This window comes from Ranitomeya variabilis, chromosome 5 (assembly GCF_051348905.1).
Source record: "Ranitomeya variabilis isolate aRanVar5 chromosome 5, aRanVar5.hap1, whole genome shotgun sequence".
Taxonomy (NCBI): domain Eukaryota; kingdom Metazoa; phylum Chordata; class Amphibia; order Anura; family Dendrobatidae; genus Ranitomeya; species Ranitomeya variabilis.
The window spans coordinates 261,704,937-261,720,186 of NC_135236.1; the positions used below are offsets into that span (position 1 = coordinate 261,704,937).

The 15,250-nt window shown below is 42.2% G+C and overlaps 1 protein-coding gene across 2 annotated transcripts in view; it reads left to right on the forward strand.

The window, feature by feature from the left end:
- Positions 1 to 15,250, forward strand: part of TLN2 (talin 2) — a 248,215-nt gene that overhangs the window by 129,901 nt on the left and 103,064 nt on the right. For both annotated transcript variants that reach the window (XM_077264168.1, XM_077264170.1), the window contains exons 16-26: positions 443 to 551; positions 2,313 to 2,521; positions 3,007 to 3,105; positions 3,189 to 3,356; positions 4,103 to 4,397; positions 8,898 to 9,064; positions 9,150 to 9,278; positions 11,022 to 11,135; positions 12,609 to 12,722; positions 14,570 to 14,704; positions 14,780 to 14,908. In XM_077264168.1, coding sequence (XP_077120283.1) covers positions 443 to 551; positions 2,313 to 2,521; positions 3,007 to 3,105; positions 3,189 to 3,356; positions 4,103 to 4,397; positions 8,898 to 9,064; positions 9,150 to 9,278; positions 11,022 to 11,135; positions 12,609 to 12,722; positions 14,570 to 14,704; positions 14,780 to 14,908 — 1,668 coding nt within the window. The remainder of the gene's footprint in view (positions 1 to 442; positions 552 to 2,312; positions 2,522 to 3,006; positions 3,106 to 3,188; positions 3,357 to 4,102; positions 4,398 to 8,897; positions 9,065 to 9,149; positions 9,279 to 11,021; positions 11,136 to 12,608; positions 12,723 to 14,569; positions 14,705 to 14,779; positions 14,909 to 15,250) is intronic.

The window sequence follows — 15,250 nt, forward strand, 5'->3', positions numbered from 1 at the left end:
CTAATTGTGGAACAGTTCTTCTTTGCCCCTCCCTTGCCAAGTTATGCCCCCAGGTAATTAAGGTGGCTATTTTCCCTTCAACCAGTCAGGCGTGTACCATAGAACTTCTTCGTGGGTGCAGATGTATTTTGATTGGTCTGCAGTATACACCCAGCTTGCTGAAGGGAAAGTTACACTATTATTACGGAGGGGCATAACTTTGTTACAGAGGGGTCCAGAAACAAAAAAGAAAAACTGTAGTAGAATGAGTGGAGCAGCGCCAATTGGAGGAGGTACTCGGGTTAAAAGAGAAAAAAATACAGTGAAAGATCCTCTTTAAGTCAAAGAAAACCACTGAAAGTGTAATATTTGTTAGTGAGATCAGATATAAGAAAACATAATAAATATTCACTGTTTTCTGCTTCGGCCACTGATTTCTTTTGTTTGCCACATTGATTTCTAGGCCTCCCGAGTCTGGATTCAAAACAAAGTAGATGAGTCAAAACATGAGATCCACTCCCAAGTGGATGCGATCACCGCAGGAACAGCATCGGTAGTGAACCTGACCGCAGGTATTGGCTATGTGACTATTAGAAGTAGTTCTTATTTAATGGATAGATTCTGATAGCACAATAGAGAGAATTACTGAACTCACTCTGGGTGCCAACTAGTCCGACACTCAGGGGAGAACACTGGGAGCTGAATTGGCGCACTACACCTCCGCTATGTATACTGCTCCTTTTGTTATACTAAACTAATACACTGTACCTTGGGGGCTCACTGCGCCATATGCAACGTGTACTAGTGTAGAGTCACTTGCCACTTTCTTGTCCCCTTGGTGGCCATGGGGCAATATTGGGTGACAAAGAGCACACTTAAATAAAAAATTGTGACTGGCCCATCTTTGATAATAATATTCAATACCTGCCATGGGGGCTCCTTTTTTTGCCAGCCAGTTCCAGTAGACTTGCATGATGGCCTCCAACACGTAGTGCCCAGTAGCTCTGATCCCTTATCCTTTTCAGATATGGGGTTATTTAGGGCTCGAGCACACAAAGGATCTCCTCATCCTCTCCTGCCTATCTGGTGTCTTTTTTTTTTTAATGGGAACCCACGCCTTCATAACCTGTGGGTTTTGCTTGTCTATCTCTATCCTGGGTTCTAATCCCACCTTGGACAACATCTGCAAGGAGTTTGTATGTTCTCCCCGTGTTTGCATGGGTTTCCTCTGAGTACTCCGGTTTCCTCCCACATTCCAAAGACATACTGATAGGGAATTTAGATTATCATCACTGTCCCCGATGGGGCACACAATGTATGTATGCAAAACTGTAAAGTGCTGTGGAATATGTTAGCGCTATATAAAAATAAAGATTTATTATCTATCTATCCCATATTTATCTATCTATCTTATATACAGCCATGACATTTAGATGTAAAGGTTTTAACCACTCTGCCAAAACTGCATTCATAACTCCACCTGTTAATAGTGCGATCTTCCAGTGTTGTAGTGCTGTGATCGCCCAGTACATTGTGAAACTGAGCTAAAACAATGACCATTTGTGGTTAAGCTTGTACATTTTTTTCATTTATTTTTTTTTACATTATGGTTGAAAAACCTCTCCTGTAAATGCACTGAAGGCGACGTCTCCCAACTAATGGTGGAGAACCCCTTGCAGCTAATGTCTGCACTTTTCTCTAAAACTCTGTTAAGTTCACACTAGTTGGTGTTGGGTTATAATTGTACTCTATAAACAGCAGTGTTATTAATCATATTAACTTTTTTTTTTTTTACATATGTGATGAGTTGGTGGGGTGCAACTTGATGTAAACAGGGCCTTATGTTGGTGACTCCTACAGGCAGTCAGCTCCTACTACTCACTGGTGGTGTATTGGTTAACTAACATTAGGATTGTTCCCTTGCTATAGTGTGGCCATGGACATGGGTTGCATGGTTTCCAACATTGTTCTTTGATGCGTTTCTTCCCACAACCCTTCTATAACGAACAGAGATCTTCAAGTGCCAACTTTAGTTTTTCGGTAGCATGTTCCTGTGTGTAAAGAAGGATGTAGTCCCATCAGTAGTGACAGAAGGGGGCATGAATAATTGTCCATAAGAACCCCCTCTCCTAAGTGACAATGGTCCGTAACGAACTCATATGGACTACTTATATCCTGAATCTGCTTGTTTACGTTAGTGATATTTACCAGCATTCTGCTTGAAAAGTTTTCTATTTATTGTAGAATTGATATCTAATGCACATCATTGTGGTGCTACGTTATTATCAATGTTCTTCAATATGTATGGTGATCATTCTTTCTTTTCCTTCTAGGTGATCCATCAGAGACGGACTACACCGCTGTGGGATGTGCAATTACCACCATTTCTTCCAACCTGACGGAGATGTCCAAGGGTGTAAAACTGTTGGCCGCTCTGATGGAGGATGAGGTTGGAAGTGGAGATAAATTATTAGGAGCAGCGAGGACTCTGGCAGGAGCTGTCTCTGACCTGCTTACAGCAGTACAACCATCTTCTGGAGAGGTAGACCCTCGGAATTTACCAAAGAATACATTTCCTAAACCATGAGTTTCTGTCTGGGGGAGAAAAGGAACTATTGTAAGACTGTGTAGATAGTGTTCATCATCAGTAAAACTGGTTTACTTTTGCGTTACCAAGAACCTTTGCATTTGCTCATGTGTTGAGTTTGGTATTAAGGGTCAGCCTCATTCTCTTGAATGAAGATAGGTTGCAATACCAAACATGGCCAATGGTAGCTCAGATGCCCGACCACTGCATCATTCATTTTCTGTAGCTTGCCAGAAAAGGCCGGGAGCAGCGCTTAGCAGCCCCTTAGGGAATGAATAGAGTGGCGGTCAGGCAGGCACACTGCTGCGCTATAATTACGCTGATAATATTCTGGTAACATCCAAGTACATGGAGCAATGAAAATATACAATATTTTTCATGAGACAAACAATGATGTCAAGTTGTATTTTAAGTATTAATGTTTGCTTTTCCTTCCATAGCCCCGTCAGACCGTTCTCACCGCAGCCGGCAGTATAGGGCAGGCAAGTGGAGACCTGCTACGACAAATTGGAGAGAGTGAAGCGGATGAGCGGTTCCAGGTAATTCTGAAGCTTCGAGATTGATGGTTTCTTCATATAATCACTTCCTAGTTACACCTCTTCTTATGTGTTCTTTATTATAGGATGTGTTGATGAGTTTGGCAAAAGCTGTAGCCAACGCAGCTGCCATGTTGGTCCTGAAGGCCAAGAATGTGGCTCAAGTAACTGAAGACACGGTGCTACAGAACAGGGTTATAGCTGCTGCTACTCAATGTGCACTTTCTACCTCCCAGCTGGTGGCCTGTGCCAAGGTGAGAGTCCAACAATGAACATCTTCCAATATTAAAGTGAAGCTTTGTGAATCTTTATATGAGAAAATTTAGGAGAGAAACGAAACCCAATAAGCTGGGACCTAAAAACACACCTGACTATTTCTAGATCCTGTAAAAATGTGCATAGTAATGTTTTACCTTTTATATGATTCTTGGTGGTCAATATCTGTTCACCTTTGTGTCTTTTCTGTGTTCACCTGGCTTTCTGAATTATTTGAGAACCAGTACAGTGCTATCTGCAACACTATGATGGCCTTCAGAACCCCACAACCCCAAGAGAAACCTCACCGACCCCATTATAAATGGAGGTCTTCTGGCATAGCAGTCACGGTCCAGAAATACACCAGAAGTTATTAGTTGTTTAATATGGTTTTGGCCTTTTACCCCATTATTGACATTTTGAGGGTCAGTCAGTGTAGGACAAGCCTAATTCTACCATACTGACTACCCGCCATGGGTACAAGTTTTTCACCAGGGTTTTTGTACACATAATTCGTGTTTGTGACAAATCTTTGCCACTGGACAGAAGGTAAAATTGTCAGAGGGCTGTAACTTACTAGCCACAGCCCTGTTAGATCCCTACTGAATGATAATTTAGGATTACAGTCTTTAGGACCTACCAAGCTTTTTTTGTTTATCTTTTATAATTGAGCAAATGTGTTTGTCTTGTTCTTCTTTGCAAGCCATAAATTACTGTAAGACTTAATCAATGGCCTCCGTTGTAGGTGGTTAGTCCTACTATTAGCTCTCCGGTATGTCAAGAACAACTGATTGAAGCTGGGAAACTGGTGGATCGCTCTGTTGAGAACTGTGTGCGAGCCTGCCAAGCTGCCACCGAAGATCTTGAACTGTTAAAGCAAGTCAGCGCAGCGGCCAGTGTGGTCAGTCAAGCCCTTAATGACCTCTTGCAACACGTCCGCCAGTTTGCCAGCCGCGGGGAACCCATTGGCCGCTATGACCAGGCTACAGATACAATCATGTCGGTCACAGAGAGCATATTCAGCTCCATGGGTGATGCAGGTCAGTGCCGATAATAAGCAAATTAATTTACATGTATGAGTACAGGAGATAAAGGCATTGTAATAATTGGTTATTAGGATGAATAGTTCTGAGCTCTGATTCTTCATCTTTGCAAGTAAATTGTTACCTTTAAAGGAAATCTATTATCCGGTTTTGGCCACCTAATGTGAGAGCAGCATAATCTAGAGACCGAGACCTTCATTCCAGTGATTTGTCACTTACTGGACTTCTTGCTGAAGTTTTGATAAAATCTTTTTTTTTTTTTTTTTTAATCAGCAAGAGATTATCACTAATGGACTAGTAAACCTGCTGCCATGTAGTCCATCATATTCATGAGGTTTGTATAACCCCCCCCCCCCACTGATTGGCAGCTTTCTGCCTATGCACAGTGTGCACTGACTGCTGCCAATCAGTGGTGTAGGTGGGGGTTATACAGGGCTCAGCATTCAGAGAACTGGTAGATCTGCAGCAGATAAAGCACTGATTGTATCAAAATAATATCAAGTGGGACAGTAACTTGCAGGAATTGGGGTCTTTCCCTATGTTATGCTGCTCTCAGACGGAGTAGCATAACATAGTGGCAGATTCCTCTTAACATTGTCTTGACATGTGCCATATATATGATATATATATATATATATACGGTGCTAGTCGGAAGTGGGTGTACGGAGCTCCGCCCGCAATTTTTAACTTGTTAAATGCTCATGTCAATCTCTGACATCGGCCGATAATTTGCGCAGACGAGCGCGAGTGTCCTTCCGCCCATCAGCACACCCACGACGTGAACACTGGTCGCCGATGGGCTGTCATGAGAGCCGAGGGTTAACCAATGACTCACTTGACTAGCAGCATGGAACGCCTTTGAATCCCTGCCTGTGGCAGAGATTCAAAGGAGACTGTGATTTCTGCTTTATGCATCACTGCATATAGTACAGGCAATCGGATGATCACATCATCAAATCCCCTAAGGGTGCTAACAAAATCAGTTTAAAAAAAAAAGTGTTATAAAAAAAAAAAATATGAAAAGAAAAAATTTCAGATCACATCTTTTTCCCTCAGTGAACATAAAGATGATAAAACTCATATTTGGAAAAAATTCAAGAATGCCAAAATTGTTTTTTTGGTCACCACAATTCCACAAGAAATGACGTAACAAGCGATCAAAAAGTAACATCTATCCCAAAATGGTACTAATAAAAATGTTGTCTCGCCCCTCAAAAAAAATAAGCTATCATGCAGCTCTATTGGACGAAAACTTAAAATGTTATGTTTCTCGGAAAATGGCGACACAATTCCCCAAATATATATTTTTAAAAACTTCAGATTTTTGTTTCACCACCAAAATAGAATAAAAAAAACTGGACATGTTTGGTATCGCTGTAATTCTATTGATGAGGAGAATCATGTTGCGAGGTAATTTTTACCACAAAATGTACAACGTAAAAACAATTCCCCAAAAATTTCAGAATTGTTTTTTTCACAATTTCACCGCACTTGGATTTTTCCCCCCCCCCATTTTCGAATACACTTTGTGGTAAAATGAATGGTGTCATTCAAAAGTACAACTCGTCCTGCAAAAAACATGTCTATGTGGACAGAAAAATAAAGTTATAGCTCTGGGAAGCAGGGGAAGAAAAACTGAACCGAAAAAATGGGCTACGGCGTGACTAATGGTGTGATTTCACGGATTTCTCTTCATTAAGTATAAGGCTATATGCACACGATGCGCTTATGATGCGTTTAAGAGTGCAATTTGTCCAAAAACCCAATGGAATACTCATGCTAGGTAATGCAATGGCAATCCTGGAGTGTTGTGCACATGATCACATGATCAATTTCAGTCCGTATTTGCAGCGTTTTATTTTCTGCAGCATGTCAATTGTTTTTGCGTTTCTGCAGCGTTTTTGACTCATTGACTTCAATTGAGTCAGTCATATCCGCAGCAAAACGCAGGTGTAAAAATGATTGCGTATTTGCTGCCAAAACCGCTGCGATTTGTGTGGGTGGAGAATACATGCCTGTGTCTCTGTGTGGGAGGAGAATACATGCCTGTGTCTCTGTGGGTGGAGAATACATGCGTGTGTCTGTGTGGGCGGAGAATACATGCGTGTGTATCTGTGTGGGCGGAGAATACATGCGTGTGTCTCTGTGGGTGGAGAATACATGCGTGTGTCTCTGTGTGGGTGGAGAATACATGCGTGTGTCTCTGTGTGGGTGGAGAATACATGCGTGTGTCTCTGGGCGGAGAATGTGTGCGTGTGTCTGTGGGTGGAGAATACGTGCGTGTGTGGGCAGAGAATGTGTGTGTGTGGGCGGAGAATGTACGTGTGTGTGTGTGTGTGGGCGGAGAATGTGTACGTGTGTCTCTGAGTGGGCAGAGAATGTTTGTGCGTCTGTTTGTGGGCGGAGAATGTGTGTGTGGGTGGAGAATGTGTCTGTGTGGGTGGAGAATACGTGCGTGTGTCTGTGTGGGCGGAGAATGTGTACGTGTGTGTGTTTGGGTGGAGAATGTGTGCGTGTGTCTGTGTGTGGGCGGAGAATGTGTGTGTGTGTGGAGAATACGTGCGTGTCTCTGTGGGTGGAGAATACGTGCGTCTGTGTGGGTGGAGAATGTGTACGTGTGTCTGTGTGGGTGGAGAATATGTGTCTGTGTGGGTGGAGAATACGTGCGTGTGTCTGTGTATGGGCGGAGAATGTGTGCGCGTGTCTGTGTGGGCGGAGAATGTGTACATGTGTCTGTGTTTGGGTGGAGAATGTGTGCGTGTGTCTGTGTGTAGGCGGAGAATGTGTGTTTGTGTGTGGGTGGAGAATACGTGCATGTGTCTCTGTGGGTGGAGAATACGTGTGGAGCGGCCCCCAGACGCAGGACAGCGGGATACTCGGATCCGGGTCTCTCGGTTCTGAGGATATCACGGTGGCCCGACCCGGTCCGTGGTCCTGCTAAGGGGCGCCCAATAAAAGGTGTAGGTGGTGGTGTAGGTCGCAGTAAATAACGAGGACACAGGGTTGCAGTCTCTTTACCTCTTTACTGAAGGCTTCGGCATCTGCAATCCAGAGCACTGCTAACAGGGCTGGCTGAGACCGGCCGGTCCGAAGGCACATCCAGAGTTCCCTTTGCAGGTGGAAATCAGTGCCTACCTACTAGCGCCTGGGTCTTGTAGTACTTCCCTGCTGAGCACCACGGGATAGTCCTCACAACTGTATGTTTCTGTTCTTTCTCTTCGTCCCCCAGATGATATGGATAGGACGCACCCGTATGACTGGGTAGGCCTGGAGTTACTTTATAGGGACCCTCTCTCCCACAATTGCCTCTGTTGTCTTCATTAGGTGATTTAGGTGAGGCAGCCAACCTAAAATTAACTGCCCTGCCGCTGTTTGAAGTAATGCGTAGAGCCCAATACTTCCTCGGCGTTCCGGCCACCGACTACGCGCCTCAGTAGGATGTTGCCGATCTCGGGGCACGACTCCTTCTGGTTCTATCGCCTTTGTGCTGTGATCTCGTTTCTCACTTCTCCACAATATACTTCGCTTCGTGTCCTTTCTTAAGATGCCGCCGCAATTAGGTGCAGGCACGGCTCCGTAACGATCTGTCCTTTTCGCTAGGCCTCTGCCAGGATCCCACCACTGACAGGGACCCCCCTGGAACTTCCCAAGCAACGCTCTTCTCTCACTAGATGTTACCTGGGCAAAACCCAGTCAGCTTCTCCCTAACTTCCTATCCAGCCCCCAGTGTTACCACCTGGTCAGGTGAACTCCTTTAGTGCCATCAGACGTGGCGGAGCGACAGTAGTGCAACGACCAGGATTCTAGGGCGCTGCACTTGCATGTGTGTGTGGGTGGGTGGGTCTGCCTAGCTTTTGCTGGTTCGATTTTTATAAGGGGACCCCATGTCAATTTTTTTTTTTCTGGGGTCCCCCTGTAAACTAGCGAGTAAAAACTAAGCAAACAGCTGTGAGCTGATATTAATTGCCTGGGAACCTATGGCTATTAGCTCCTTCCCAGAATATTAACATCAGCCCTCAGCCGTCGGCTTTCCCTCTGCTGGTTATAAAAATTATGCAGGAGCCCACACAATTTATTTTTTTTTTTTTAATTAAACAGATATTGTATTTCACGCAGATTTCTGACGGTTGCTGTTTTGTTACAGCTTATGTAGGTTCATTATGTTAATGCTCCTACATAGGTTGGTGTGTTTGTCTTTATTTAACATAAAAGAGGGTATCTGCCTGAAGAGTTTGAACAAGGAAATGACGACATCACAATTCTTTTTTTTTTTTTTTAAATAATATATCTTTATTTAGCTCTATGGATTGACAAAAACGTATGCAAAAACGTGCTATTTTCAGCTGCGTTTTTCTGCCAAGAGATGCAGAAATTTCTGCAAGCACATAGCCAAAGTGCTGTTATTGAATATAAATCCCTGGATCTTATGCCTAGATAGGCTTGCCATTGATATTATGCTAGATCCAGCTTTACTTCAACCTACATGTGTATTTGTAGGAGAAATGGTGCGGCAGGCACGGGTGTTGGCGCAAGCGACATCAGATCTGGTCAATGCTATGAGATCTGATGCGGAGGCAGAGTTGGATATGGACAACTCCAAGAAACTGTTGGCTGCTGCCAAGCTTCTGGCTGATTCTACTGCCCGTATGGTGGAGGCTGCTAAGGTAGGTAGAGGAGTGAGGCCTCCTTATTGCCAGAGGTTGATATATCTATTTTTATTGATGCGTGATTAATACTTATTACGTGCAGGGAGCCGCTGCCAATCCTGAAAATGAAGATCAGCAACAGCGGCTTAGGGAAGCAGCGGAGGGTCTGAGGGTGGCTACCAATGCTGCAGCCCAGAATGCCATCAAGAAGAAGATTGTTAACAGACTTGAGGTGAATGACTTTAGTCTTCTGGTAATAGAGTAGAAGACTTTGCTTCATACAGTAGTAGTAGAGCGCCAAGACTACTAAAGAGCAATATTTGCTCCCCGGTCTGTAGTATCAGGAAGCCATGGGATCAATGATGGCACACATTTCTATTATCTGAGAAATAGGATATTCATTCAGTTCTATGTATTGTTACTACAGTGCCTTGCGAAAATATTCGGCTTCCTGGAACGTTTCAATCTTTTCCCACATATCATGCCTCAAACATAAAGATACCAAATGTACATTTTTGGTGAAGAATCAACAACACGTGGAACACAATTGTGAAGTTGAACGAAATTTATTGGTTATTTCACATGTTTGGTGTGTCTCCCAGGTGGCTTGTTGCAAACTTTAAACAATACTTTTTATGGATATGTTTGAGAAATGGCTTTCTGACTGATTGTTGTCCTATGGACAGACTGTCCTACCTCAGCTGTAGATCTCTGCAGTTCATCCATAGTGATCATGGGCCTCTTGGCTGCATCTCTGATCAGTCTTCTCCTTGCTTGAGATGAAAGTTTAGAGGGACGGCCGGGTCTTGGTAGATTTGCAGTGGTATGATACTCCTTGCATTTCAGTATGATCGCTTGCACAGTGCTTCTTGGGATGTTTAAAGTTTTGGAAATCATTTTGTATCCAAATCCGGCTATAAACTTCTCCACAACAGTATCACGGACCTGCCTGTTGTGTTCCTTGGTCTTTATGATGCTCTCTGTGCTTTGAACAGAACCTTGAGACAATCACAGAGCAGGTGCATTTATACGGAGACTTGATTACACACAGGTGGATTATATTTTATCATCATTAGGCATTTAGGACAACATTGGATCATTAAAGATCCACAATGAACTTCTTTCAGTTTTTTAATTTCCACAGAAAATTTAAATAACCAATACATTTTGTTCAAAGTCACAATTGTTTTCCACTTGTTGTTGATTCTTCACCAAAAATTTACATTCCAGGGAGCTGAATACTTTCGCAAGGCACTGTAAATGTATTACATCACTACAGCAGATTTTGTATCTCCGCAAACAAAATAACACAGCAGTACTCTATGCACAAAGATGTGTGCAAACATTGACTATATGAAATGTGGACTTCATTAATTCTATGTAGAATATACTTATAAAATTCAGGTAATAAGCGCACACATCGGCCTTTTCATGTGAGCGCACCAGCCATGTCAGTGCGTGCATTTTTAAAAAATGTAGCTCCCTGCAATGTTAACTTTAATGATAATACGTTTTAAAATGTGTTCTTAAGGCTGAGTGTTCATAGCATGTATTTCCATGTAACCCTTTGTCTCCTTTCCCTTTTGGGATTGTTCTCCACCCAAGTGTGTGTAATAAGTGCGATATGTCAGCATTCCCAAAATCCAATATTGAAGAGAACGGACCAATTTATGTTATTAACATTCCATTCAAATCTAGTTTTATACAAGTATTAACCAGCCAACGTTTCCAAAAGCAATTGTCGTTTTATAGTCGCATTGTAAAGGCTTCATCATAAACGGGAAAATTCTCCCACAGACTGAATGTGCCCCACGCCATAGAAAATGAAATTAGGAACACATATTTTGATGACTGAGGAATATTCTTTTACCATTGCTATAACTTTTATATATGATTCTTGATTTGATCATTCATTCCTCACTTCACTTTTGTTGTAGTCATGGTGTCTCATTTGTTTTCTGCTTTATTTTTGCAGGCCGCAGCAAAACAAGCTGCTGCAGCAGCTACCCAGACAATCGCAGCTTCTCAGAATGCGTCAGTCTCAAACAAGAACATGGCTGCTCATCAGCAACTGGTCCAGAGCTGCAAGGTAACTGAGAGACCACTGCATTTTATTTTCCAGCAGCCGTGCCTCATTGTATGCATCGGTTTTAGAAAGTATAATGTAAGACTTGTCCATGTTACTCTAGTGCTGGCAAGTGCTATGACCTTCTGTGGATACATGACGTTGGGGCAGATTTATCAGGGCTGTCTAACCGAAACCTGTCCTTGTTGTCCAAAAGCTATCAATCACATATGATTTTTCTACTCTTGCCCTCCTTTCGCTTACTTGTCTTAGCGATAGTACAAGATTTAAGAAAACATGGCATTTCTTCCCAGAATAGTGCCACACTTAACCATAGGTTCCAAGTGGTATTGCAGCACAACCTATACACTTACATTTATACAGGAGGTCATGTGTTCAAAACCTACAAGAAGCAAAATAAACGTAAACCCTGTTTTAACTAAATAAGTGAAAAGCAAAAGTGCATTTAAATAACACAGGGTTCTTAGTAATACTGTTTTGATCAAAAATGGCATAAAAGCCGTCCCACCGTCGACAATGTGACCCTGATTGGGACGGTCCTACGCTGTCTAATATTAAAAATCTTACCATGCGTCAGAGTTGACCTCAGTGTGTGAATAAGGGCAGACAAAAGCTTTTAAATGTAATTTCCAGCTCAGGAGAGGGAGGCCACACCCTGGCTTGCACAGAATGCAAAAATACAAAGAAAAAAACAAAAATTCAGCTTGGTTTAAGTTGGAGGTCATGTGTTGGAGGTAATTTGTTGCACAATATTGTGATTTCTAATGGGCGTCACATCTAATGATTTCCTATGGTGTTGCGTTGTGACCTACTGTGACAGTCACAAATGTTTCCAAATCTATTGGAATTTGTCGTTGGTTGTATGTGACTCACTTGCCATAAGCTTCAATGCAAGTCGCATGCTATTGTGACTTATATTGTGACACTACTTGTCTGAGAATTGCTTTTGCCCAGCACTAATCTTGGTGTAGTCTCAACCTTAGTTAGGCTAAGCTTCAATAGCAAGTGCAACCCATGAACAGGTGCTGCTGTGTCTAGAAGAAGGAAGCTAGGAGAGAAATACACATTTTGGAGTTTTTGTAGATACAGGATGTAGATTAAAATGGAATATTTGATTAATCATCTTTTTGGCCAGAATTGAGTATGCAATGCCAAATGCAATATTTCATTTTGCTTTCTTACTTCTAACTGTGTTAGAACAGATGGAGAGAGAGAATTGGGGAGATTTATCAAAACTTATGCGAAGCAAAATTGATATAATAGTCCCTTGTAGCCAGTTCATTTTTAAAAGAGCCTGTGAAAAATGAGCTGGAATATGATTGGTGTCGGTGTGCAAGTCTCCCAGGTTTCCTTTACAGCAGTTTTGATAGAACATACCCAATGTGTAATGTTTAATGCACAGCCTATGTGGAATACATAGTGTGAATAGTGCTATACCCTCCCTTGTAGTAACCTTTTTTAAACATTGTTACCCAGGCTGTGGCCGACCATATTCCCCAGTTGGTACAAGGTGTACGAGGCAGTCAAGCTCAGGCTGACGATTTGAGTGCACAACTAGCTCTGATTGTCTCCAGCCAGAACTTTCTACAGGTGAGATACTGCTCTTCCCTATGGCGGCATTAATCTAGTGGTATGTTTCCATGGGACGATTGCCTGCTGCATACTACAGTACCGGATGAGTGTTGATAAAATTTCTGCAGAGAAAACTCTGAGATTAAATCAGCCTCATGTTTTGTGTTTTTTTGTTTTGTTTTTTTACCCTTTACTGTGTGCAGGTGAAAAATATGCAGTAATGTACCCCCATCGCACCCTCCTCGGGTCATTTGTTGCCTCTCTTCCGCTGCTTCGGTCATTGGTGATTGGCTGCAGCAATGGTGCCACCTCTGAAGTGCATTTCACAGCTGCAGCCAATCGCTGAGCTCAGAAGCTGCTTCCGTCTACATCTGCAATGCTGCAGAGCTCACTGATTGTCTGCAGCAATGATGTTCCCAGCGGAGGTGACGTCATCACTGCAACCAATTAATAAAAATTGAAGCAGCGAAGGAGAGGCACTGATGGACCCAAGGAAGATGTCTGGGGTTGGGGGAATGCACTACTGTGTTTATTTTGCACCTTTGCAGTCCTATGAGCTCCTAAAAATTGTTTCCATATACGACAACTATGAGTTGTATGTTTGTATCGAATAATGCAGCATTTGTGTTTAAGGGAAAGGTTTTTTTTTAAAGAAACTTTTTTTGAGGTTTTATTGAATTTTCCTAGAGGATTTGTTCCCTTTAATGACCATCTCCTTTTGGGTTTTGTCGGGAAATCCACTTGATTTATAAAATGTGTTCAGATGGGAGCTATGTCATGTGATCAGGGATGGCTTTTTCTGTGCATTCATTGTCAGATTATGTCAGATTCCCCAGGGCACATAACCTTCCTCTGAATTCATTTCTGGTAGTAATAGTAATGGGTTATCTGACTCATTGCAATGCCTTTTCTGATGTGTCATGCTTCCTTCACTGCATTTTTGTAGATCTATTTAGGCTTAGAATAGCTAAAAGCTTCAGCAAGTAACAAATAATGTAGGGCTCACACAGCAGTATACTATTGTACTATACTGTTCTATTGTATTGACTGTTGTGCTGAGTATGTGCCCAAACAGCTCCCTATGAACAGTTAAACACATCTCTGGTTGTTAAAAAGAATCTGTCAGCAAGTTTTTGGTATGTAATCTGAAGACCGCACTAGATAGGGGCTGAAACACAGATTTCAGTGATGTCACTTATTAGGCTGTGTCCTGTTAAGGTATAATGAACGATTTATCTCCTGGACTATAGCTTATGTGAGCACTAGTCAGACTCCGCCCCCTCCTGTGATAAGCAGCTCACTGTTTATAGACAATGTACATAAAGAGCCTGCTGTGGGCGGGGCTAGCACTCTCAGCTCTGCTGCATTCTACATCTAAAAACTCTGATTATGTCACAACTGCTGCACCCAGTAAACTAAGTGATACATTGTTGGAATCAGAGTCTCTTTTCCTATATTATGTCCTATATTATGCTGCTCCCCGATGAGGTAGCAAAAACCTGATGGCAGGTTCCCTTTAATCATCTGCTGTAAGTTCCTACAATTCTTTTGGTTTCAGTGACTAATAGTCATCTTTAAATCACATTTATGCTATTTAAAACAAATATTGTGTTGTAATTTATTCTACATAGAAATCATTCTAGTAAATATGACCTCATATGCACTAATAGGTCAAAAAAAATTGAAAAGGGACAATCTGTATAAGTGTTATATGGCAGCTATGAGTTGTATTGTTTGTATGCAAGAATGCAGTGTACATATTAGTGAGGGCAAAGTTGGGAAAACTTTTTTTTTTTTATCATTTCCATTTTCCAACAGAAATGGTTTACTTTATAAAATGATTAATTTATTAATATGTAATACAGCCTGGAAGTAAGATGGTGGCATCTGCCAAAGCTGCTGTACCCACTGTGACAGATCAAGCAGCTGCCATGCAGCTAGGTCAGTGCGCCAAGAACCTGGCTACCAGCTTGGCGGAGCTGCGTACCGCTACACAAAAGGTGAGAAACTCAAGTGTATGCTCCGGGATTTGGGGAAGATGAATGATGAGTTAACTTCATTATCCTGTTACCTAGGCCCATGAAGCTTGTGGCCCTATGGAAATCGATTCTGCCTTGAATTCCGTCCAAACGCTTAAGAATGAACTGCAGGATGCAAAGATGGCAGCTACAGATGGGCAACTGAAGCCCCTTCCAGGGGAGACGGTAAATAATACCCTTCTAAAGGCACTTTAAAATAGAAGTGTAAAATATACATTCTTATCACTTGGCCCGGACCAAATTCTCTTTTATTGTATGACAGAAGCAGGATACTTTGTATTTACTATAGGTTACAGTTGTCTCTCTGGTATTAGTGCATCAATATTGGTATAGAAACGTTTGCCAATATTCCTCTGAGTACAGTGTGGGAAGCTTGTTTCCAATATGCTAACATAATAGCTATAAGATGGAGAACGATAGTAAGTGATAGTCCTAAATAATGCTATTTTCTCCACATTGATTTGCACTGGGCATTCACACTAATGGGTAATGATTCTGGCTAGGACT